This window comes from Salmo salar, chromosome 02 (genome assembly GCF_965601325.2).
Source record: "Salmo salar chromosome 02, fSalSal1, whole genome shotgun sequence".
Lineage (NCBI taxonomy): Eukaryota > Metazoa > Chordata > Actinopteri > Salmoniformes > Salmonidae > Salmo > Salmo salar.
In genome coordinates, this window is record NC_138292.1 from 1,601,030 (window position 1) to 1,625,000 (window position 23,971).

At 46.3% G+C, this 23,971-nt stretch overlaps 1 protein-coding gene across 1 annotated transcript in view; it reads left to right on the forward strand.

The window, feature by feature from the left end:
* LOC106592657 (CUB and sushi domain-containing protein 3) overlaps positions 1 to 23,971 on the forward strand; it is a 369,408-nt gene that overhangs the window by 165,022 nt on the left and 180,415 nt on the right. Inside the window, 4 exon segments of the mRNA XM_082968525.1 lie at positions 6,338 to 6,462; positions 6,670 to 6,766; positions 8,523 to 8,627; positions 13,726 to 13,844. Coding sequence (XP_082824651.1) covers positions 6,338 to 6,462; positions 6,670 to 6,766; positions 8,523 to 8,627; positions 13,726 to 13,844 — 446 coding nt within the window.

The window sequence follows — 23,971 nt, forward strand, 5'->3', positions numbered from 1 at the left end:
TGCATTTTAATGAGGGAAATAAGTATTTGACCCCCTCTCAATCAGAAAGATTTCTGGCTCCCAGGTGTCTTTTATACAGGTAACGAGCTGAGATTAGGAGCACACTCTTAAAGGGAGTGCTCCTAATCTCAGTTTGTTACCTGTATAAAAGACACCTGTCCACAGAAGGAATCAATCAATCAGATTCCAAACTCTCCACCATGACCAAGACCAAGACCAAAGTGCTCTCCAAGGATGTCAGGGACAAGATTGTAGACCTACACAAGGCTGGAATGGGCTACAAGACCATCGCCAAGCAGCTTGGTGAGAAGGTGACAACAGTTGGTGCGATTATTCGCAAATGGAAGAAACACAAAAGAACTGTCAATCTCCCTTGGCCTGGGGCTCCATGCAAGATCTCACCTCGTGGAGTTCCAATGATCATGAGAACGGTGAGGAATCAGCCCAGAACTACACGGGAGGATCTTGTCAATGATCTCGTCAATGATCTCAAGGCAGCTGGGAACATAGTCACCAAGAAAACAATTGGTAACACACTACGCCGTGAAGGACTGAAATCCTGCAGCGCCCGCAAGGTCCCCCTGCTCAAGAAAGCACATATACATGCCCGTCTGAAGTTTGCCAATGAACATCTGAATGATTCAGAGGACAACTGGGTGAAAGTGTTGTGGTCAGATGAGACCAAAATGGAGCTCTTTGGCATCAACTCAACTCGCCGCGTTTGGAGGAGGAGGAATGCTGCCTATGACCCCAAGAACACCATCCCCACCGTCAAACATGGAGGTGGAAACATTATGCTTTGGGGGTGTTTTACTGCTAAGGGGACAGGACAACTTCACCGCATCAAAGGGACGATGGACGGGGCCATGTACCGTCAAATCTTGGGTGAGAACCTCCTTCCCTCAGCCAGGGCATTGAAAATGGGTCGTGGATGGGTATTCCAGCATGACAATGACCCAAAACACACAGCCAAGGCAACAAAGGACTGGCTCAAGAAGAAGCACATTAAGGTCCTGGAGTGGCCTAGCCAGTCTCCAGACCTTAATCACATAGAAAATCTGTGGAGGGAGCTGAAGGTTCGAGTTGCCAAACGGCAGCCTCGAAACCTTAATGACTTGGAGAAGATCTGCAAAGATGAGTGGGACAAAATCCCTCCTGAGATGTGTGCAAACCTGGTGGCCAACTACAAGAAACTTCTGACCTCTGTGATTGCCAACAAGGGTTTTGCCATCAAGTACTAAGTCATGTTTTGCAGAGGGGTCAAATACTTATTTCCCTCATTAAAATGCAAATCAATTTATAACATTTTTGACATGCGTTTTTCAGTTTTTTTTTGTTGTTATTCTGTCTCTCACTGTTCAAATAAACCTACCATTAAAATTATAGACTGATCATTTCTTTGTAAGTGGGAAAACATACAAAATCAGCAGGGGATCAAATACTTTTTTCCCTCACTGTATGTTCCTATATCCACACTAGCAAATCACTTAGAATGCCTGCCCAATACATTGCAATGTGGATATTGGAGAGCCTATGGCCTGGAATCGGTTGTGATCCTCTGAGGTTTATAATGAGCTCCTGGGACCAGCAGGAGATCTACAGTAATCGGTTGTGATCCTCTGAGGTTTATAATGAACTCCTGGGACCAGCAGGAGATCTACAGTAATCGGTTGTGATCCTCTGAGGTTTATAATGAACTCCTGGGACCAGCAGGAGATCTACAGTAATCGGTTGTGATCCTCTGAGGTTTATAATGAACTCCTGGGACCAACAGGAGATCTACAGTAATCGGTTGTGGTCCTCTGAGGTTTATAATGAACTCCTGGGACCAGCAGGAGATCTACAGTAATCGGTTGTGATCCTCTGAGGTTTATAATGAGCTCCTGGGACCAGCAGGAGATCTACAGTAATCGGTTGTGATCCTCTGAGGTTTATAATGAACTCCTGGGACCAGCAGGAGATCTACAGTAATCGGTTGTGATCCTCTGAGGTTTATAATGAACTCCTGGGACCAGCAGGAGATCTACAGTAATCGGTTGTGATCCTCTGAGGTTTATAATAAACTCCTGGGACCAGCAGGAGATCTACAGTAGTCAGAAGGGCTGGGGTGAACGGATCACAAATGATGGATGGATGAAACCCATGAAGGGATGGATATGAGATGGTGGGATGCATGGATGAGTAACCCTCCATAAAACAAGGAGAACAACAGGTGGCTGGGGTGAATGGATGATGGACAGATAATGGATGGATGGATGAAGCCCCATGGATAGATGATGATGAGATGGAGGGATGCATGGATGAACCCTGGTCTCCATAGTGACGGAATAGGAGGTCACCTTGGGCTCCATGGTGATGGAATAGGAGGGAAAATATGCTGAATTGTTAGTGTTCCATTGTTGTGTAAATGAAGCATCACCATAACAGAACGGTAGAGCAGCACAGGATGTCTGTTTGGACAGCTACACATGACTGACGAGTCCATACTATCCAGTTTCCAGTCAGACATTTAGGATTTAGATCATGTCTAGTATATTCCCTCACTGTCTGGCTGGTGCTGTCCTTCATGTTAACCCTGCCTGGAGAGGCTTTTTGGTTTGACATGCATATCTTAGAGCGGCCCAACCTAGAAAACAACGTGTCCAGCCTCTTCTAGGGGCTCCCGAGTGGCCCTGCAACTCAGTGCTAGAGGCATCACTTGGTTTTTCATATCTCACTCTTCCTTACCTTGTGTGTGTGTGTGTGTGTGTGTGTGTGTGTGTGTGTGTGTGTGTGTGTGTGTGTGTGTGTGTGTGTGTGTGTGTGTGTGTGTGTGTGTGTGTGTGTGTGTGTGTGTGTGTGTGTCTCTTTGGTGTAATGTCTCTCCCTTCCTTACGTTGTCTCATGTCTCTGGGTGACTCTTCTCTCCCCCTGGTGTCTGGGTGACTTGTCTCTCTCTTCTCTCCCCCTGGTGTCTGGGTGACTTGTCTCTCTCTCTTCTCTCCCCCTGGTGTCTGGGTGACTCTTCTCTCCCCCTGGTGTCTGGGTGACCCTTCTCTCCCCCTGGTGTCTGGGTCACTTGCCTCTCTCTCTTCTCTCCCCCTGGTGTCTGGGTGACTTGTCTCTCTCTTCTCTCCCCCTGGTGTCTGGGTGACTTGTCTCTCTCTTCTCTCCCCTGGTGTCTGGGTGACTTGTCTCTCTCTTCTCTCCCCCTGGTGTCTGGGTGACTTGTCTCTCTCTCTTCTCTCCCCCTGGTGTCTGGGTGACTTGTCTCTCTCTTCTCTCCCCCTGGTGTCTGGGTGACTTGTCTCTCTCTTCTCTCCCCCTGGTGTCTGGGTGACTTGTCTCTCTCTCTCTTCTCTCCCCCTGGTGTCTGGGTGACTTGTCTCTCTCTCTCTTCTCTCCCCCTGGTATCTGGGTGACTTGTCTCTCTCTCTTCTCTCCCCCTGGTGTCTGGGTGACTTGTCTCTCTCTCTTCTCTCCCCCTGGTGTCTGGGTGACTTGTCTCTCTCTCTCTTCTCTCCCCCTGGTGTCTGGGTGACTTGTCTCTCTCTCTCTTCTCTCCCCCTGGTGTCTGGGTGACTTGTCTCTCTCTCTTCTCTCCCCCTGGTGTCTGGGTGACTTGTCTCTCTCTTCTCTCCCCCTGGTGTCTGGGTGACTTGTCTCTCTCTTCTCTCCCCCTGGTGTCTGGGTGACTTGTCTCTCTCTTCTCTCCCCCTGGTGTCTGGGTGACTTGTCTCTCTCTCTTCTCTCCCCCTGGTGTCTGGGTGACTTGTCTCTCTCTTCTCTCCCCCTGGTGTCTGGGTGACTTGTCTCTCTCTCTCTTCTCTCCCCCTGGTGTCTGGGTGACTTGTCTCTCTCTCTCTTCTCTCCCCCTGGTGTCTGGGTGACTTGTCTCTCTCTCTTCTCTCCCCCTGGTGTCTGGGTGACTTGTCTCTCTCTCTTCTCTCCCCCTGGTGTCTGGGTGACTTGTCTCTCTCTCTCTTCTCTCCCCCTGGTGTCTGGGTGACTTGTCTCTCTCTCTCTTCTCTCCCCCTGGTATCTGGGTGACTTGTCTCTCTCTCTTCTCTCCCCCTGGTGTCTGGGTGACTTGTCTCTCTCTCTTCTCTCCCCCTGGTGTCTGGGTGACTTGTCTCTCTCTCTTCTCTCCCCCTGGTGTCTGGGTGACTTGTCTCTCTCTTCTCTCCCCCTGATGTCTGGGTGACTCTTCTCTCCCCCTGGTGTCTGGGTGACTTGTCTCTCTCTCTTCTCTCCCCCTGGTGTCTGGGTGACTTGTCTCTCTCTCTTCTCTCCCCCTGGTGTCTGGGTGACTTGTCTCTCTCTTCTCTCCCCCTGGTGTCTGGGTGACTTGTGTCTCTCTCTTCTCTCCCCCTGGTGTCTGGGTGACTTGTCTCTCTCTCTTCTCTCCCCCTGGTGTCTGGGTGACTTGTCTCTCTCTTCTCTCCCCCTGATGTCTGGGTGACTTGTCTCTCTCTCTTCTCTCCCCCTGGTATCTGGGTGACTTGTCTCTCTCTCTTCTCTCCCCCTGGTGTCTGGGTGACTTGTCTCTCTCTCTTCTCTCCCCCTGGTGTCTGGGTGACTTGTCTCTCTCTTCTCTCCCCCTGATGTCTGGGTAACTCTTCTCTCCCCCTGGTGTCTGGGTCACTTGCCTCTCTCTCTTCTCTCCCCCTGGTGTCTGGGTGACTTGTCTCTCTCTCTTCTCTCCACCTGGTGTCTGGGTGACTTGTCTCTCCCCCTGGTGTCTGGGTGACTTGTCTCTCTCTTCTCTCCCCCTGGTGTCTGGGTGACTTGTCTCTCTCTTCTCTCCCCCTGGTGTCTGGGTGACTTGTCTCTCTCTTCTCTCCCCCTGGTGTCTGGGTGACTTGTCTCTCTCTCTTCTCTCCCCCTGGTGTCTGGGTGACTCTTCTCTCCCCCTGGTGTCTGGGTGACTTGTCTCTCTCTCTTCTCTCCCCCTGGTGTCTGGGTGACTTGTCTCTCTCTTCTCTCCCCCTGGTGTCTGGGTGACTTGTCTCTCTCTCTCTTCTCTCCCCCTGGTGTCTGGGTGACTTGTCTCTCTCTCTTCTCTCCCCCTGGTGTCTGGGTGACTTGTCTCTCTCTCTTCTCTCCCCCTGGTGTCTGGGTGACTTGTCTCTCTCTCTTCTCTCCCCCTGGTGTCTGGGTGACTTGTCTCTCTCTCTTCTCTCCCCCTGGTGTCTGGGTGACTTGTCTCTCTCTCTCTTCTCTCCCCCTGGTGTCTGGGTGACTTGTCTCTCTCTTCTCTCCCCCTGGTGTCTGGGTGACTCTTCTCTCCCCCTGGTGTCTGGGTGACTTGTCTCTCTCTCTTCTCTCCCCCTGGTGTCTGGGTGACTTGTCTCTCTCTTCTCTCCCCCTGGTGTCTGGGTGACTCTTCTCTCCCCCTGGTGTCTGGGTGACTTGTCTCTCTCTCTTCTCTCCCCCTGGTGTCTGGGTGACTTGTCTCTCTCTTCTCTCCCCCTGGTGTCTGGGTGACTCTTCTCTCCCCCTGGTGTCTGGGTGACTTGTCTCTCTCTCTTCTCTCCCCCTGGTGTCTGGGTGACTTGTCTCTCTCTTCTCTCCCCCTGGTGTCTGGGTGACTTGTCTCTCTCTCTTCTCTCCCCCTGGTGTCTGGGTGACTTGTCTCTCTCTTCTCTCCCCCTGGTGTCTGGGTGACTTGTCTCTCTCTCTTCTCTCCCCCTGGTGTCTGGGTGACTTGTCTCTCTCTTCTCTCCCCCTGGTCTGGTGACTTTCTCTCCCCCTGGTGTCTGGGTGACTTGTCTCTCTCTCTTCTCTCCCCCTGGTGTCTGGGTGACTTGTCTCTCTCTTCTCTCCCCCTGGTGTCTGGGTGACTTGTCTCTCTCTCTTCTCTCCCCCTGGTGTCTGGGTGACTTGTCTCTCTCTTCTCTCCCCCTGGTGTCTGGGTGACTTGTCTCTCTCTCTTCTCTCCCCCTGGTGTCTGGGTGACTTGTCTCTCTCTTCTCTCCCCCTGGTGTCTGGGTGACTTGTCTCTCTCTTCTCTCCCCCTGGTGTCTGGGTGACTTGTCTCTCTCTCTTCTCTCCCCCTGGTGTCTGGGTGACTTGTCTCTCTCTCTTCTCTCCCCCTGGTTCTGGGTGACTTGTCTCTCTCTTCTCTCCCCCTGGTGTCTGGGTGACTTGTCTCTCTCTCTTCTCTCCCCCTGGTGTCTGGGTGACTTGTCTCTCTCTTCTCTCCCCCTGGTGTCTGGGTGACTTGTCTCTCTCTCTTCTCTCCCCCTTATGTCTGGGTGACTCTTCTCTCCCCCTTATGTCTGGGTGACTTGTCTCTCTCTCTTCTCTCCCCCTGGTGTCTGGGTGACTTGTCTCTCTCTTCTCTCCCCCTGTGCAGTTCCCTGTGGAGGGCTGCTGACATCTCGTAAGGGAACCATCCTTTCTCCTGGTTACCCAGAGCCCTACGCCAACTATCTCAACTGTATCTGGAAGGTCTCTGTGCCAGAGGGAACAGGCATCCAAGTGAGAGATGCAGCACGAAACGTTATGAATATAATGTTGGAAAGTTTTGATAGTTAAAAGGGTTTAAGAATTAAACTTTCATGGAATTCTATCTTAGAATGGGAATTTGCTAAAATGTATCCCATTATTGATGAGGCAACTGTTTTATTCAACTTAGATTAAAAACAAAGTGTACTCTTAAATGTATTTCTTCGTTCTTTTCTTCAGATCCAGGTCATAACCTTTGCCACGGAACACAACTGGGACTCCTTGGACTTTTTCGACGGCGTCGATGGCAACGCTCCAAGGCTTGGCAGCTACTCAGGTGAAACAACCTCCAGAATTTGTCTTTTAAAGCTCCCATTTTGGAATTGATAATAATGTCTGATCGGAATACTCAGTAAAAGTACGTATGGATACGACGGGAGACAACATTTGACATGCTCTTTGAGAAAAGTTCTCAGAATCTCCAACGGCGCAGTTCAAGGAAATGAAGAAAGGACTGACTAACTCCCTCTGACTTGCCTAGTAAAATAAACGTTAAATAGAAAATAAAAATAAATAGTCTTTACCTGACGAAGAAGACCTGACTGGCTGTAGTCTTCACCTGATGAAGAAGACCTGACGCACTCTAGTCTTCACATGATGAAGAAGACCTGACTGACTCTAATCCACCTGATGAAGAAGACCTGACTGGCTGTAGTCTTCACCCGATGAAGAAGACCTGACTGGCTCTAGTCTTCACCTGATGAAGAAGACCTGACTGACTCTAATCCACCTGATGAAGAAGACCTGACTGACTCTAATCCACCTGATGAAGAAGACCTGACTGGCTCTAGTCTTCACCTGATGAAGAAGACCTGACTGACTCTAATCCACCTGATGAAGAAGACCTGACTGACTCTAATCCACCTGATGAAGAAGACCTGACTGACTGGCTGTAGTCTTCACCCGATGAAGAAGACCTGACTGACTCTAATCCACCTGATGAAGAAGACCTGACTGACTCTAATCCACCTGACGAAGAAGACCTGACTGACTCTAGTCTTCACCCGATGAAGAAGACCTGACTGACTCTAATCCACCTGATGAAGAAGACCTGACTGACTCTAATCCACCTGATGAAGAAGACCTGACTGACTCTAATCCACCTGATGAAGAAAACCTGACTGACTCTAATCCACCTGATGAAGAAGACCTGACTGACTCTAATCCACCCGATGAAGAAGACCTGACTGACTCTAATCCACCTGATGAAGAAGACCTGACTGACTCTAATCCACCTGATGAAGAAGACCTGACTGACTCTAATCCACCTGATGAAGAAGACCTGACTGGCTGTAGTCTTCACCTGATGAAGAAGACCTGACTGACTCTAATCCACCTGATGAAGAATACCTGACTGACTCTAATCCACCTGATGAAGAATACCTGACTGACTCTAATCCACCTGATGAAGAATACCTGACTGACTCTAATCCACCTGATGAAGAATACCTGACTGACTCTAATCCACATGATGAAGAAGACCTGACTGACTCTAATCCACATGATGAAGAATACCTGACTGACTCTAATCCACCTGATGAAGAAGACCTGAGTGGTGGAAACAGTGTCAAATAAATCTATCTAATAGGACTTAATAAATAAATATTCAGCACCTGCTCAGAGACAATTGATGTGTGTAGGACAGGGATCTCCAACCATGTACCTAGAGAGCTGACCTCCTGTAGGTTTTATCTCCAACCCTGTTCCTGGAGAGAGACCATCCAGTAGGTTTTAACTCCAACCCTGTTCCTGGAGAGATACCCTCCTGTAGGTTTTAACTCCAACCCTGTTCCTGGAGAGATACCCTCCTGTAGGTTTTAACTCCAACCCTGTTCCTGGAGAGAGACCCTCCTGTAGGGTTTAACTCCAACCCTGGTGAGATCCCTGGTGTAGTGTATTTTATGATATTTTCCTATTGACTGTCTCCATGGGTATGTTCTACGTTCCAGTCACATACAGTATGTGTCCTTCTCTCCTGGAAACCCTTCCTACTGTAACTCCCACTTGACTGTCTCCGTGGGTATGTTCTGTAGGTACGACCATCCCCCAGCTCCTGAACAGCACCTCCAACAACATCTACCTGACCTTCCAGTCCGACATCAGTGTGTCTGCAGCAGGCTTCCACCTGGAGTATACAGGTATGAAGAGATACACCTAGCTATAGGCTGGTCCTAGATCAGTTGTAATCTGGAGTATACTGGAATGAAGAGACACAGCGAGCTATAGGCTGGTCCTAGATCAGGTGTAATCTGAGGTATACTGGTATGAAGAGACACAGCTAGCTATAGGCTGGTCCTAGATCAGGTGTAATCTGAAGTTTACTGGTATGAAGAGACACAGCTAGCTATAGGCTGGTCCTAGATCAGGTGTAATCTGTAGCTGTAATTGTTGCAAAAGGTGGCTCTACAAAGTATTGACTTTGGGCGGGGTGAATAGTTATGCACGCTCAAGTTTTCAGTTTTTTTGTCTTATTTCTTGTTTGTTTCACAATAAAAAATATTTTGCATCTTCAAAACGGTAGGCATGTTGTGTAAATCAAATGATACGAACCCCCCCCCCCCCCAAAAAAAAAAAAATTTTAATTCCAGGTTGTAAGGCAACAGAATTAGGAAAAATGCCAAGGGGGGTGAATACTTTCGCAAGCCACTGTATATATTTTCTTTAGACCAGAGGAAACAGCACTTCCAGCACCATCTGGTCTCCCATCCAGGGACCGACCAGAACCAATCCTGTTTAGCTTCAGATGCAAACTAGCAGTGGGATTCAGGGTGGTATGCTGCTGGCCTTATTCTTAAAAAACGTTAATGGGGTACAAAATTATTTCATGATGTGTCAATAGCACAGAGTTAATGAACAGACATGGAATAAGTACTTGCTTTTGTAGTGGAAGTAGTATTTTACAGTGTTATGGGTGGAATGCTGCTGGTTTTCATGCCATTATGGCAGGGTTTAACCAAGTCCTCTGATTATCGTTGGCTTGTCATTATTGCAGGATTTAATCAAGTCCTCTGTCTGATGATGTCATGCCATGATGACAGGGTTTATCCAAGTCCTCTGTCTGATGATGTCATGCCATGATGACAGGGTTTAACCAAGTCCTCTGATTAATGATGTCATGCCATGATGACAGGGTTTAACCAAGTCCTCTGTCTGACGATGTCATGCCATGATGACAGGGTTTAACTAAGTCCTCTGTCTAACGACGTCATGCCATGATGACAGGGCTATTCAACTAGTGGACCTAGAGGGTCAAAGTACTGCTGGTTTTATTTTCTAGTGTTTTGGTCCTCCAGGACCTCCAGGACTGGTGTTGACAAGCCTAGCTGGATGTGCTTCAGCCATCTCATCTCACTAGTGCTGTCATGCCATCAGAGGAGTTGGCTAAAGGACACCCAGGGTTCCAGATGGGACCAGGCTAACTGAGCTCATCCACCGTCCCTGTCTGTCTGCCTGTCTGCCTGTCTGCCTGTCTGCCTGTCTGTCTGGATGCCTGGATGCCTGTCTGCCTGTCTGTCTGTCTGCCTGGATGCCTGTCTGCCTGTCTGCCTGTCTGCCTGTCTGCCTGTCTGCCTGTCTGTCTGGATGCCTGTCTGTCTGCCTGTCTGTCTGTCTGCCTGTCTGCCTGGATGCCTGTCTGCCTGTCTGCCTGTCTGCCTGGATGCCTGTCGGCCTGTCTGTCTGCCTATCTGTCTGTCTGCCTGTCTGCCTGTCTGCCTGGATGCCTGTCGTCTGCCTGTCTGCCTGTCTGCCTGTCTGTCCTGTCTGTCTGTCTGTCTGTCTGTCTGTCTGTCTGTCTGTCTGTCTGTCTGTCTGTCTGTCTGTCTGTCTGTCTGTCTGTCTGTCTGTCTGTCTGTCTGTCTGTCTGTCTGTCTGTCTGTCTGTCTGTCTGTCTGTCTGCCTATCCCTCTGAGTGGGGAACTGTAACCCTCTGACCACAGGTCTCTCACTAACACCAGCCACTCTCCTCAACATCTGTCTCACATCACCTTTAACCCTGTGTCCCACCTTCCCCCAAACTCAGAGATAAACATACTTTATATTCAGATGCTATCATCACCTGTCTCCCACAACATCTCACCACGGCCAACCTCTCACAGCCCCGATCGGTCCATCTCAGTCTCTCAGCACCTCTAACCCTGTATACCACTCTCCCACAGTCTACCACCTGTAGAGATCAACATGTATTACAACGCTCTCACTAAGTCTACTCCCCGCTCTCCTCAGCCTCTGGCCTGTCTGTCTCTCAGTGGGTTGTTCTATCCCTAAAGCTTCTTAACCGTAAAAATACATTTTACAGTATATTTCACGAATCACTCTCTTCACCCCTCTCCCACATCAATCTCTTCAGCCAATCAGTCTCCTCAGCCCTCTCCCACATCAATCTCTTCAGCCAATCAGTCTCCTCAGCCCTCTCCCACATCAATCTCTTCACTCTCTCACCCCCTCCTTACCACAGCATGTTACCACTCTCCCCCACATGCCCAACGCTCTCCACACCATGACTACCAGGAGTAGGAATATCCATATATAACAGCCTGCTGAGATGATTGACAGCATACTGTTCTGAACACCTTCTGAACTCTTTTGGTTTATTTCTGTTCACCACCTATAGTCTCTCACCACTCTGTTCACCACTCATAGTCTCTCACCACTCTGTTCACCACTCATAGTCTCTCACCACTCTGTTCACCACTCATAGTCTCTCACCACTCTGTTTACCACTCATAGTCTCTCACCACTCTGTTCACCACTCATAGTCTCTCACCACTCTGTTCACCACTCATAGTCTCTCACCACTCTGTTCACCACTCATAGTCTCTCACCACTCTGTTCACCACTCATAGTCTCTCACCACTCTGTTCACCACTCATAGTCTCTCACCACTCTGTTTACCACTCATAGTCTCTCACCACTCTGTTCACCACTCATAGTCTCTCACCACTCTGTTCACCACTCATAGTCTCTCACCACTCTGTTTACCACTCTGTTCACCACTCATAGTCTCTCACCACTCTGTTTACCACTCTGTTCACCACTCATAGTCTCTCACCACTCTGTTCAGCACTCATAGTCTCTCACCACTCTGTTTACCACTCTGTTCACCACTCATAGTCTCTCACCACTCTGTTTACCACTCATAGTCTCTCACCACTCTGTTCACCACTCATAGTCTCTCACCACTCTGTTTACCACTCATAGTCTCTCACCACTCTGTTTACCACTCTGTTCACCACTCATAGTCTCTCACCACTCTGTTTACCACTCTGTTTACCACTCATAGTCTCTCACCACTCTGTTTACCACTCTGTTCACCACTCATAGTCTCTCACCACTCTGTTCACCACTCATAGTCTCTCACCACTCTGTTTACCACTCTGTTCACCACTCAGTCTCTCACCACTCTGTTTACCACTCTGTTTACCACTCATAGTCTCTCACCACTCTGTTTACCACTCATAGTCTCTCACCACTCTGTTTACCACTCTGTTCACCACTCATAGTCTCTCACCACTCTGTTTACCACTCTGTTTACCACTCATAGTCTCTCACCACTCTGTTTACCACTCATAGTCTCTCACCACTCTGTTTACCACTCTGTTTACCACTCACAGTCTCTCACCACTCTGTTTACCACCTATAGTCTCTCACCACTCTGTTCACCACTCATAGTCTCTCACCACTCTGTTCACCACTATGTTCACCACTCATAGTCTCTCACCACTCTGTTCACCACTCATAGTCTCTCACCACTCTGTTTACCACTCTGTTCACCACTCTGTTCACCACTCTGTTTACCACCTAAAGTCTCTCACCACTCTGTTCACCACTCATAGTCTCTCACCACTCTGTTTACCACTCTGTTTACCACTCTGTTCACCACTCTGTTCACCACTCTGTTTACCACCTAAAGTCTCTCACCACTCTGTTCACCACTCATAGTCTCTCACCACTCTGTTTACCACTCTGTTTACCACTCTGTTCACCACTCTGTTCACCACTCTGTTTACCACCTAAAGTCTCTCACCACTCTGTTTACCACCTATAGTCTCTCACCTCTCTGTTCACCACTCACAGACTCCATCTCCACTCCTGTCACCCCTCTGCTCACCACTCTCTGACCACCCTCAGTATTCCTATAAGGAGTATTAACTACCTATCATCTCTCAGTATTCCTATAAGGAGTGTTAACTACCTATCATCTATCAGTATTCCTATAAGGAGTATTATAACTACCTATCATCTCTCAGTATTCCTATAAGGAGTATTATAACTACCTATCATCTCTCAGTATTCCTATAAGGAGTATTAACTACCTATCATCTATCAGTATTCCTATAAGGAGTATTATAACTACCTATCATCTATCAGTATTCCTATAAGGAGAATTATAACTACCTATCATCTCTCAGTATTCCTATAAGGAGTATTAACTACCTATCATCTATCAGTATTCCTATAAGCAGTGTTAACTACCAATCATCTCTCAGTATTCCTATAAGGAGTATTATAACTACCTATCATCTCTCAGTATTCCTATAAGGAGTATTATAACTACCTATCATCTATCAGTATTCCTATAAGGAGTATTATAACTACCTATCATCTCTCAGTATTCCTATAAGGAGTATTAACTACCTATCATCTATCAGTATTCCTATAAGGAGTATTATAACTACCTATCATCTATCAGTATTCCTATAAGGAGTATTAACTACCTATCATCTATCAGTATTCCTATAAAGAGTATTATTACTACCTATCATCTATCAGTATTCCTCTAAGGAGTATTATAACTACCTATCATCTCTCAGTATTCCTATAAGGTATTAACTACCTATCATCTATCAGTATTCCTATAAGGAGTATTATAACTACCTATCATCTCTCAGTATTCCTATAAGGTATTAACTACCTATCATCTCTCAGTATTCCTATAAGGAGTATTATAACTACCTATCATCTCTCAGTATTCCTATAAGGAGTATTAACTACCTATCATCTCTCAGTATTCCTATAAGGAGTATTAACTACCTATCATCTATCAGTATTCCTATAAGGAGTATTATAACTACCTATCATCTATCAGTATTCCTATAAGGAGTATAATAACTACCAGTTCCATACTGTACTCTACTGTTTTGAATGGTTGGTGTTTGTTTCTATGTTCCTGTACTGATCTTGATGTGCAGACAAGTGATTGCTATTCCCATGTGTGTGTTTTGACTCTGTCCTAAGCAATAGGTTTGGATTCATGCCCAGAACCTCAGCACCCCCTCAACGGTGTCAATGTGGGCCAGCGCTTTACTGTGGGGGACATGGTTTCCTTTCAGTGTGACCAAGGCTACTCTCTGAAGGTTAGCACAAATACACACACACACACACACACACACACACACACACACACACACACACACACACACACACACACACACACACACACACACACACACACACACACACACACACAGACACACACACACACACACACACACACACACACACACACACACACACACACACACACACACACACACACACACACACACACACACACACACACACACTTGTTCTGTTACCTTCAGGTAGGTTTTGGTTTTGCTAGGGCGGTTTAGGGTTGGCCAATGGTGGATGTACGTAAGCATCTGCCCTTTGCTGCAGAATCTTGCCGGTTTGAATCCAGCGATAGAAACTTGCCTAACTTAACTTAACTTAACTTAGCCTAACTTAACTTAACTTAACTTAACTTGCCTAACTTAACTTAACTTTAAAACACTTTGAAATTTGACATTTTGGAAAAACATAGATGGAGGTCTAACTCTGACGTGAGAGCTTGTTGGGACCCTATTTCCTACGTAGTGCACTATTTTGAGCAGGGCCCACAGGACTCTAGTTCACTATAGAGGGAATAGGGTTCCATTTGGGACACAGGCCATGTCTGATGTAGAGCTGCCAGGTTAGATATGCAGACCCAGGGAATACCCTGAAGGTTGAAGTGAAACACACACACACACACACCGAGTGTGTTAGGATAAATACGTGAGCGTGTGTGTGTGTGTGTGAATGCTCGTGCGTGTGTGTCTGTAAGTGTGTGGGTGTGTTTTTATGCGTGCGTGCGTGGGAGGTTAAACTGTAACAGTTTCCCGTTCCCTCTGTCAGTAGATAGTGGTGATAACAGTTTCCTGTTCCCTCTGTCAGTAGATAGTGGTGATAACAGTTTCCTGTTCCCTCTGTCAGTAGATAGTGGTGATAACAGTTTCCTGTTCCCTCTGTCAGTAGAATAGTGATAACAGTTTCCTGTTCCCTCTGTCAGTAGATAGTGGTGATAACAGTTTCCTGTTCCCTCTGTCAGTAGATAGTGGTGATAACAGTTTCCTGTTCCCTCTGTCAGTAGATAGTGGTGATAACAGTTTCCTGTTCCCTCTGTCAGTAGATAGTGGTGATAACAGTTTCCTGTTCCCTCTGTCAGTAGAGAGTGGTGATAACAGTTTCCTGTTCCCTCTGTCAGTAGATAGTGGTGATAACAGTTTCCTGTTCCCTCTGTCAGTAGATAGTGGTGATAACAGTTTCCTGTTCCCTCTGTCAGTAGATAGTGGTGATAACAGTTTCCCGTTCCCTCTGTCAGTAGATAGTGGTGATAACAGTTTCCTGTTCCCTCTGTCAGTAGAGTGATAACAGTTTCCTGTTCCCTCTGTCAGTAGATAGTGATGATAACAGTTTCCCGTTCCCTCTGTCAGTAGATAGTGGTGATAACAGTTTCCTGTTCCCTCTGTCAGTAGATAGTGGTGATAACAGTTTCCTGTTCCCTCTGTCAGTAGATAGTGGTGATAACAGTTTCCTGTTCCCTCTGTCAGTAGATAGTGGTGATAACAGTTTCCCGTTCCCTCTGTCAGTAGATAGTGGTGATAACAGTTTCCCGTTCCCTCTGTCAGTAGATAGTGGTGATAACAGTTTCCTGTTCCCTCTGTCAGTAGATAGTGATGATAACAGTTTCCCGTTCCCTCTGTCAGTAGATAGTGGTGATAACAGTTTCCTGTTCCCTCTGTCAGTAGATAGTGGTGATAACAGTTTCCTGTTCCCTCTGTCAGTAGATAGTGGTGATAACAGTTTCCTGTTCCCTCTGTCAGTAGATAGTGGTGATAACAGTTTCCTGTTCCCTCTGTCAGTAGATAGTGGTGATAACAGTTTCCTGTTCCCTCTGTCAGTAGATAGTGGTGATAACAGTTTCCTGTTCCCTCTGTCAGTAGATAGTGGTGATAACAGTTTCCTGTTCCCTCTGTCAGTAGATAGTGTGATAACAGTTTCCTGTTCCCTCTGTCAGTAGATAGTGTGATAACAGTTTCCTGTTCCCTCTGTCAGTAGATAGTGGTGATAACAGTTTCCTGTTCCCTCTGTCAGTAGATAGTGTGATAACAGTTTCCTGTTCCCTCTGTCAGTAGATAGTGATGATAACAGTTTCCCGTTCCCTCTGTCAGTAGATAGTGGTGATAACAGTTTCCTGTTCCCTCTGTCAGTAGATAGTGATAACAGTTTCCTGTTCCCTCTGTCAGTAGATAGTGGTGATAACAGTTTCCTGTTCCCTCTGTCAGTAGAAGTGGTGATAACAGTTTCCTGTTCCCTCTGTCAGTAGATAGTGGTGATAACAGTTTCCCGTTCCCTCTGTCAGTAGATAGTGGTGATAACAGTTTCCCGTTCCCTCTGTCAGTAGATAGTGGTGATAACAGTTTCCCGTTCCCTCTGTCAGTAGATAGTGATAACAGTTTCCTGTTCCCTCTGTCAGTAGATAGTGGTGATAACAGTTTCCCGTTCCCTCTGTCAGTAGATAGTGATGATAACAGTTTCCTGTTCCCTCTGTCAGTAGATAGTGGTGATAACAGTTTCCTGTTCCCTCTGTCAGTAGATAGTGGTGATAACAGTTTCCCGTTCCCTCTGTCAGTAGATAGTGGTGATAACAGTTTCCTGTTCCCTCTGTCAGTAGATAGTGGTGATAACAGTTTCCCGTTCCCTCTGTCAGTAGATAGTGGTGATAACAGTTTCCTGTTCCCTCTGTCAGTAGATAGTGATAACAGTTTCCCGTTCCCTCTGTCAGTAGATAGTGGTGATAACAGTTTCCTGTTCCCTCTGTCAGTAGATAGTGGTGATAACAGTTTCCCGTTCCCTCTGTCAGTAGATAGTGATAACAGTTTCCTGTTCCCTCTGTCAGTAGATAGTGGTGATAACAGTTTCCCGTTCCCTCTGTCAGTAGATAGTGGTGATAACAGTTTCCTGTTCCCTCTGTCAGTAGATAGTGATAACAGTTTCCTGTTCCCTCTGTCAGTAGATAGTGGTGATAACAGTTTCCCGTTCCCTCTGTCAGTAGATAGTGGTGATAACAGTTTCCTGTTCCCTCTGTCAGTAGATAGTGGTGATAACAGTTTCCCGTTCCCTCTGTCAGTAGATAGTGATGATAACAGTTTCCCGTTCCCTCTGTCAGTAGATAGTGGTGATAACAGTTTCCTGTTCCCTCTGTCAGTAGATAGTGATAACAGTTTCCTGTTCCCTCTGTCAGTAGATAGTGGTGATAACAGTTTCCTGTTCCCTCTGTCAGTAGATAGTGGTGATAACAGTTTCCTGTTCCCTCTGTCAGTAGATAGTGGTGATAACAGTTTCCCGTTCCCTCTGTCAGTAGATAGTGGTGATAACAGTTTCCTGTTCCCTCTGTCAGTAGATAGTGGTGATAACAGTTTCCTGTTCCCTCTGTCAGTAGATAGTGGTGATAACAGTTTCCTGTTCCCTCTGTCAGTAGATAGTGGTGATAACAGTTTCCCGTTCCCTCTGTCAGTAGATAGTGGTGATAACAGTTTCCTGTTCCCTCTGTCAGTAGATAGTGGTGATAACAGTTTCCTGTTCCCTCTGTCAGTAGATAGTGATGATAACAGTTTCCCGTTCCCTCTGTCAGTAGATAGTGATAACAGTTTCCTGTTCCCTCTGTCAGTAGATAGTGATGATAACAGTTTCCTGTTCCCTCTGTCAGTAGATAGTGGTGATAACAGTTTCCTGTTCCCTCTGTCAGTAGATAGTGGTGATAACAGTTTCCTGTTCCCTCTGTCAGTAGATAGTGGTGATAACAGTTTCCCGTTCCCTCTGTCAGTAGATAGTGGTGATAACAGTTTCCTGTTCCCTCTGTCAGTAGATAGTGGTGATAACAGTTTCCCGTTCCCTCTGTCAGTAGATGGTGATAACAGTTTCCTGTTCCCTCTGTCAGTAGATAGTGGTTATAACAGTTTCCTGTTCCCTCTGTCAGTAGATAGTGGTGATAACAGTTTCCTGTTCCCTCTGTCAGTAGAGAGTGGTGATAACAGTTTCCTGTTCCCTCTGTCAGTAGATAGTGGTGATAACAGTTTCCTGTTCCCTCTGTCAGTAGATAGTGGTGATAACAGTTTCCCGTTCCCTCTGTCAGTAGATAGTGGTGATAACAGTTTCCTGTTCCCTCTGTCAGTAGATAGTGGTGATAACAGTTTCCTGTTCCCTCTGTCAGTAGATAGTGGTGATAACAGTTTCCTGTTCCCTCTGTCAGTAGATAGTGGTGATAACAGTTTCCCGTTCCCTCTGTCAGTAGAGAGTGGTGATAACAGTTTCCTGTTCCCTCTGTCAGTAGATAGTGGTTATAACAGTTTCCTGTTCCCTCTGTCAGTAGATAGTGGTGATAACAGTTTCCTGTTCCCTCTGTCAGTAGAGAGTGGTGATAACAGTTTCCTGTTCCCTCTGTCAGTAGATAGTGGTGATAACAGTTTCCTGTTCCCTCTGTCAGTAGATAGTGGTGATAACAGTTTCCCGTTCCCTCTGTCAGTAGATAGTGGTGATAACAGTTTCCCGTTCCCTCTGTCAGTAGATGGTGATAACAGTTTCCTGTTCCCTCTGTCAGTAGATAGTGGTGATAACAGTTTCCTGTTCCCTCTGTCAGTAGATAGTGGTGATAACAGTTTCCCGTTCCCTCTGTCAGTAGATAGTGGTGATAACAGTTTCCTGTTCCCTCTGTCAGTAGATAGTGGTGATAACAGTTTCCCGTTCCCTCTGTCAGTAGATAGTGGTGATAACAGTTTCCTGTTCCCTCTGTCAGTAGATAGTGGTGATAACAGTTTCCTGTTCCCTCTGTCAGTAGATAGTGATATACAGTTTCCTGTTCCCTCTGTCAGTAGATAGTGGTGATAACAGTTTCCGTTCCCTCTGTCAGTAGATAGTGGTGATAACAGTTTCCCGTTCCCTCTGTCAGTAGATAGTGGTGATAACAGTTTCCTCGTTCCCTCTGTCAGTAGATAGTGGTGATAACAGTTTCCCGTTCCCTCTGTCAGTAGATAGTGGTGATAACAGTTTCTCGTTCCCTCTGTCAGTAGATAGTGGTGATAACAGTTTCCTGTTCCCTCTGTCAGTAGATAATGGTGATAACAGTTTCCTGTTCCCTCTGTCAGTAGATAGTGATAACAGTTTCCCGTTCCCTCTGTCAGTAGATGGTGATAACAGTTTCCTGTTCCCTCTGTCAGTAGATAGTGATAACAGTTTCCTGTTCCCTCTGTCAGTAGATAGTGGTGATAACAGTTTCCTGTTCCCTCTGTCAGTAGATAGTGGTGATAACAGTTTCCTGTTCCCTCTGTCAGTAGATAGTGGTGATAACAGTTTCCCGTTCCCTCTGTCAGTAGATAGTGATAACAGTTTCCTGTTCCCTCTGTCAGTAGATAGTGGTGATAACAGTTTCCTGTTCCCTCTGTCAGTAGATAGTGGTGATAACAGTTTCCCGTTCCCTCTGTCAGTAGATAGTGTGATAACAGTTTCCTGTTCCCTCTGTCAGTAGATAGTGATGATAACAGTTTCCTGTTCCCTCTGTCAGTAGATAGTGGTGATAACAGTTTCCTGTTCCCTCTGTCAGTAGATAGTGGTGATAACAGTTTCCTGTTCCCTCTGTCAGTAGATAGTGATAACAGTTTCCTGTTCCCTCTGTCAGTAGATAGTGGTGATAACAGTTTCCTGTTCCCTCTGTCAGTAGATAGTGGTGATAACAGTTTCCTGTTCCCTCTGTCAGTAGATAGTGGTGAAAGCAGTTTCCTGTTCCCTCTGTCAGTAGATAGGGTGATAACAGTTTCCTGTTCCCTCTGTCAGTAGATAGTGGTGATAACAGTTTCCTGTTCCCTCTGTCAGTAGATAGTGATGATAACAGTTTCCTGTTCCCTCTGTCAGTAGATAGTGGTGATAACAGTTTCCTGTTCCCTCTGTCAGTAGATAGTGTGATAACAGTTTCCCGTTCCCTCTGTCAGTAGATAGTGATGATAACAGTTTCCCGTTCCCTCTGTCAGTAGATAGTGGTGATAACAGTTTCCCGTTCCCTCCGTCAGTAGATAGTGATAACAGTTTCCCTTTCCCTCTGTCAGTAGATAGTGGTGATATCAGTTTCCTGTTCCCTCTGTCAGTAGATAGTGGTGATAACAGTTTCCTGTTCCCTCTGTCAGTAAATAGTGATAACAGTTTCCTGTTCCCTCTGTCAGTAGATAGTGGTGATAACAGTTTCCTGTTCCCTCTGTCAGTAGATAGTGGTGATAACAGTTTCCCGTTCCCTCTGTCAGTAGATAGTGGTGATAACAGTTTCCTGTTCCCTCTGTCAGTAGATAGTGGTGATAACAGTTTCCCGTTCCCTCTGTCAGTAGATAGTGGTGATAACAGTTTCCCGTTCTCTCTGTCAGTAGATAGTGGTGATAACAGTTTCCTGTTCCCTCTGTCAGTAGATAGTGGTGATAACAGTTTCCCTTTCCCTCTGTCAGTAGATAGTGGTGATAACAGTTTCCTGTTCCCTCTGTCAGTAGATAGTGATGATAACAGTTTCCCGTTCCCTCTGTCAGTAGATAGTGATAACAGTTTCCTGTTCCCTCTGTCAGTAGATAGTGATGATAGCAGTTTCCCGTTCCCTCTGTCAGTAGATAGTGGTGATAACAGTTTCCCGTTCCCTCTGTCAGTAGATAGTGATGATAGCAGTTTCCCGTTCCCTCTGTCAGTAGATAGTGGTGATAACAGTTTCCTGTTCCCTCTGTCAGTAGATAGTGGTGATAACAGTTTCCTGTTCCCTCTGTCAGTAGATAGTGATAACAGTTTCCTGTTCCCTCTGTCAGTAGATAGTGGTGATAACAGTTTCCTGTTCCCTCTGTCAGTAGATAGTGATGATAACAGTTTCCCGTTCCCTCTGTCAGTAGATAGTGATAACAGTTTCCTGTTCCCTCTGTCAGTAGATAGTGATGATAACAGTTTCCCGTTCCCTCTGTCAGTAGATAGTGGTGATAACAGTTTCCTGTTCCCTCTGTCAGTAGATAGTGGTGATAACAGTTTCCCGTTCCCTCTGTCAGTAGATAGTGGTGATAACAGTTTCCCGTTCCCTCTGTCAGTAGAGAGTGGTGATAACAGTTTCCTGTTCCCTCTGTCAGTAGATAGTGATAACAGTTTCCTGTTCCCTCCGTCAGTAGATAGTGGTGATAACAGTTTCCTGTTCCCTCTGTCAGTAGATAGTGGTGATAACAGTTTCCTGTTCCCTCTGTCAGTAGATAGTGGTGATAACAGTTTCCTGTTCCCTCTGTCAGTAGAGTGATAACAGTTTCCTGTTCCCTCTGTCAGTACATAGTGGTGATAACAGTTTTCTGTTCCCTCTGTCAGTAGATAGTGATGATAACAGTTTCCCGTTCCCTCTGTCAGTAGATAGTGGTGAAAGCAGTTTCCTGTTCCCTCTGTCAGTAGAGTGATAACAGTTTCCTGTTCCCTCTGTCAGTAGATAGTGGTGATAACAGTTTCCTGTTCCCTCTGTCAGTAGAGTGATAACAGTTTCCCGTTCCCTCTGTCAGTAGATAGTGGTGATAACAGTTTCCTGTTCCCTCTGTCAGTAGAGTGATAACAGTTTCCTGTTCCCTCTGTCAGTAGATAGTGGTGATAACAGTTTCCTGTTCCCTCTGTCAGTAGATAGTGGTGATAACAGTTTCCCGTTCCCTCTGTCAGTAGATAGTGATGATAACAGTTTCCTGTTCCCTCTGTCAGTAGATAGTGGTGATAACAGTTTCCTGTTCCCTCTGTCAGTAGATAGTGGTGATAACAGTTTCCTGTTCCCTCTGTCAGTAGAGTGATAACAGTTTCCTGTTCCCTCTGTCAGTAGATAGTGGTGATAACAGTTTCCTGTTCCTCTGTCAGTAGACAGGGATGATAACAGTTTCCCATTCCCTCTGTCAGTAGATAGTGATGATAACAGTTTCCCGTTCCCTCTGTCAGTAGATAGTGGTGATAACAGTTTCCCGTTCCCTCCGTCAGTAGATAGTGGTGATAACAGTTTCCTGTTCCCTCTGTCAGTAGATAGTGGTGATAACAGTTTCCCGTTCCCTCTGTCAGTAGATAGTGGTGATAACAGTTTCCTGTTCCCTCTGTCAGTAGAGAGTGGTGATAACAGTTTCCCTTTCCCTCTGTCAGTAGATAGTGGTGATATCAGTTTCCTGTTCCCTCTGTCAGTAGATAGTGGTGATAACAGTTTCCCGTTCCCTCTGTCAGTAGATAGTGGTGATAACAGTTTCCTGTTCCCTCTGTCAGTAGAGTGATAACAGTTTCCTGTTCCCTCTGTCAGTAGATAGTGGTGATAACAGTTTCCTGTTCCCTCTGTCAGTAGATAGTGGTGATAACAGTTTCCCGTTCCCTCTGTCAGTAGATAGTGGTGATAACAGTTTCCTGTTCCCTCTGTCAGTAGATAGTGATGATAACAGTTTCCCGTTCCCTCTGTCAGTAGATAGTGATAACAGTTTCCTGTTCCCTCTGTCAGTAGATAGTGATGATAACAGTTTCCCGTTCCCTCTGTCAGTAGATAGTGGTGATAACAGTTTCCTGTTCCCTCTGTCAGTAGATGGTGATAACAGTTTCCTGTTCCCTCTGTCAGTAGATAGTGATGATAACAGTTTCCTGTTCCCTCTGTCAGTAGATAGTGATAACAGTTTCCCGTTCCCTCTGTCAGTAGATAGTGGTGATAACAGTTTCCCGTTCCCTCTGTCAGTAGAGAGTGGTGATAACAGTTTCCTGTTCCCTCTGTCAGTAGAGAGTGGTGATAACAGTTTCCCGTTCCCTCTGTCAGTAGAGAGTGGTGATAACAGTTTCCTGTTCCCTCTGTCAGTAGAGAGTGGTGATAACAGTTTCCTGTTCCCTCTGTCAGTAGATAGTGGTGATAACAGTTTCCTGTTCCCTCTGTCAGTAGATAGTGGTGATAACAGTTTCCCGTTCCCTCTGTCAGTAGAGTGATAACAGTTTCCTGTTCCCTCTGTCAGTAGATAGTGGTGATAACAGTTTCCCGTTCCCTCTGTCAGTAGAGTGATAACAGTTTCCCGTTCCCTCTGTCAGTAGAGTGATAACAGTTTCCTGTTCCCTCTGTCAGTAGATAGTGGTGATAACATTTTCCCGTTCCCTCTGTCAGTAGATAGTGATGATAACAGTTTCCCGTTCCCTCTGTCAGTAGAGTGATAACAGTTTCCCGTTCCCTCTGTCAGTATTTCCTGTTCCCTCTGTCAGTAGAGAGTGGTGATAACAGTTTCCTGTTCCCTCTGTCAGTAGATAGTGGTGATAAACAGTTTCCTGTTCCCTCTGTCAGTAGATAGTGGTGATAACAGTTTCCCGTTCCCTCTGTCGTGATAACAGTTTCCCGTTCCCTCTGTCAGTAGATAGTGATAACAGTTTCCCGTTCCCTCTGTCACTCTGTCAGTAGATAGTGGTGATAACAGTTTCCTGTTCCCTCTGTCAGTAGATAGTGGTGATAACAGTTTCCTGTTCCCTCTGTCAGTAGAGAGTGGTGATAACAGTTTCCTGTTCCCTCTGTCAGTAGATAGTGGTGATAACAGTTTCCCGTTCCCTCTGTCAGTAGATAGTGGTGAAAACAGTTTTCCCTCTGTCAGTAGATAGTGGTGATAACAGTTTCCCGTTCCCTCTGTCAGTAGATAGTGGTGATAACAGTTTCCTGTTCCCTCTGTCAGTAGATAGTGGTGATAACAGTTTCCCGTTCCCTCTGTCAGTAGATAGTGGTGATAACAGTTTCCCGTTCTCTCTGTCAGTAGATAGTGGTGATAACAGTTTCCTGTTCCCTCTGTCAGTAGATAGTGGTGATAACAGTTTCCCTTTCCCTCTGTCAGTAGATAGTGGTGATAACAGTTTCCTGTTCCCTCTGTCAGTAGATAGTGATGATAACAGTTTCCCGTTCCCTCTGTCAGTAGATAGTGATAACAGTTTCCTGTTCCCTCTGTCAGTAGATAGTGATGATAGCAGTTTCCCGTTCCCTCTGTCAGTAGATAGTGGTGATAACAGTTTCCCGTTCCCTCTGTCAGTAGATAGTGATGATAACAGTTTCCTGTTCCCTCTGTCAGTAGATAGGGTGATAACAGTTTCCTGTTTCCTCTGTCAGTAGATAGTGGTGATAACAGTTTCCTGTTCCCTCTGTCAGTAGATAGTGGTGATA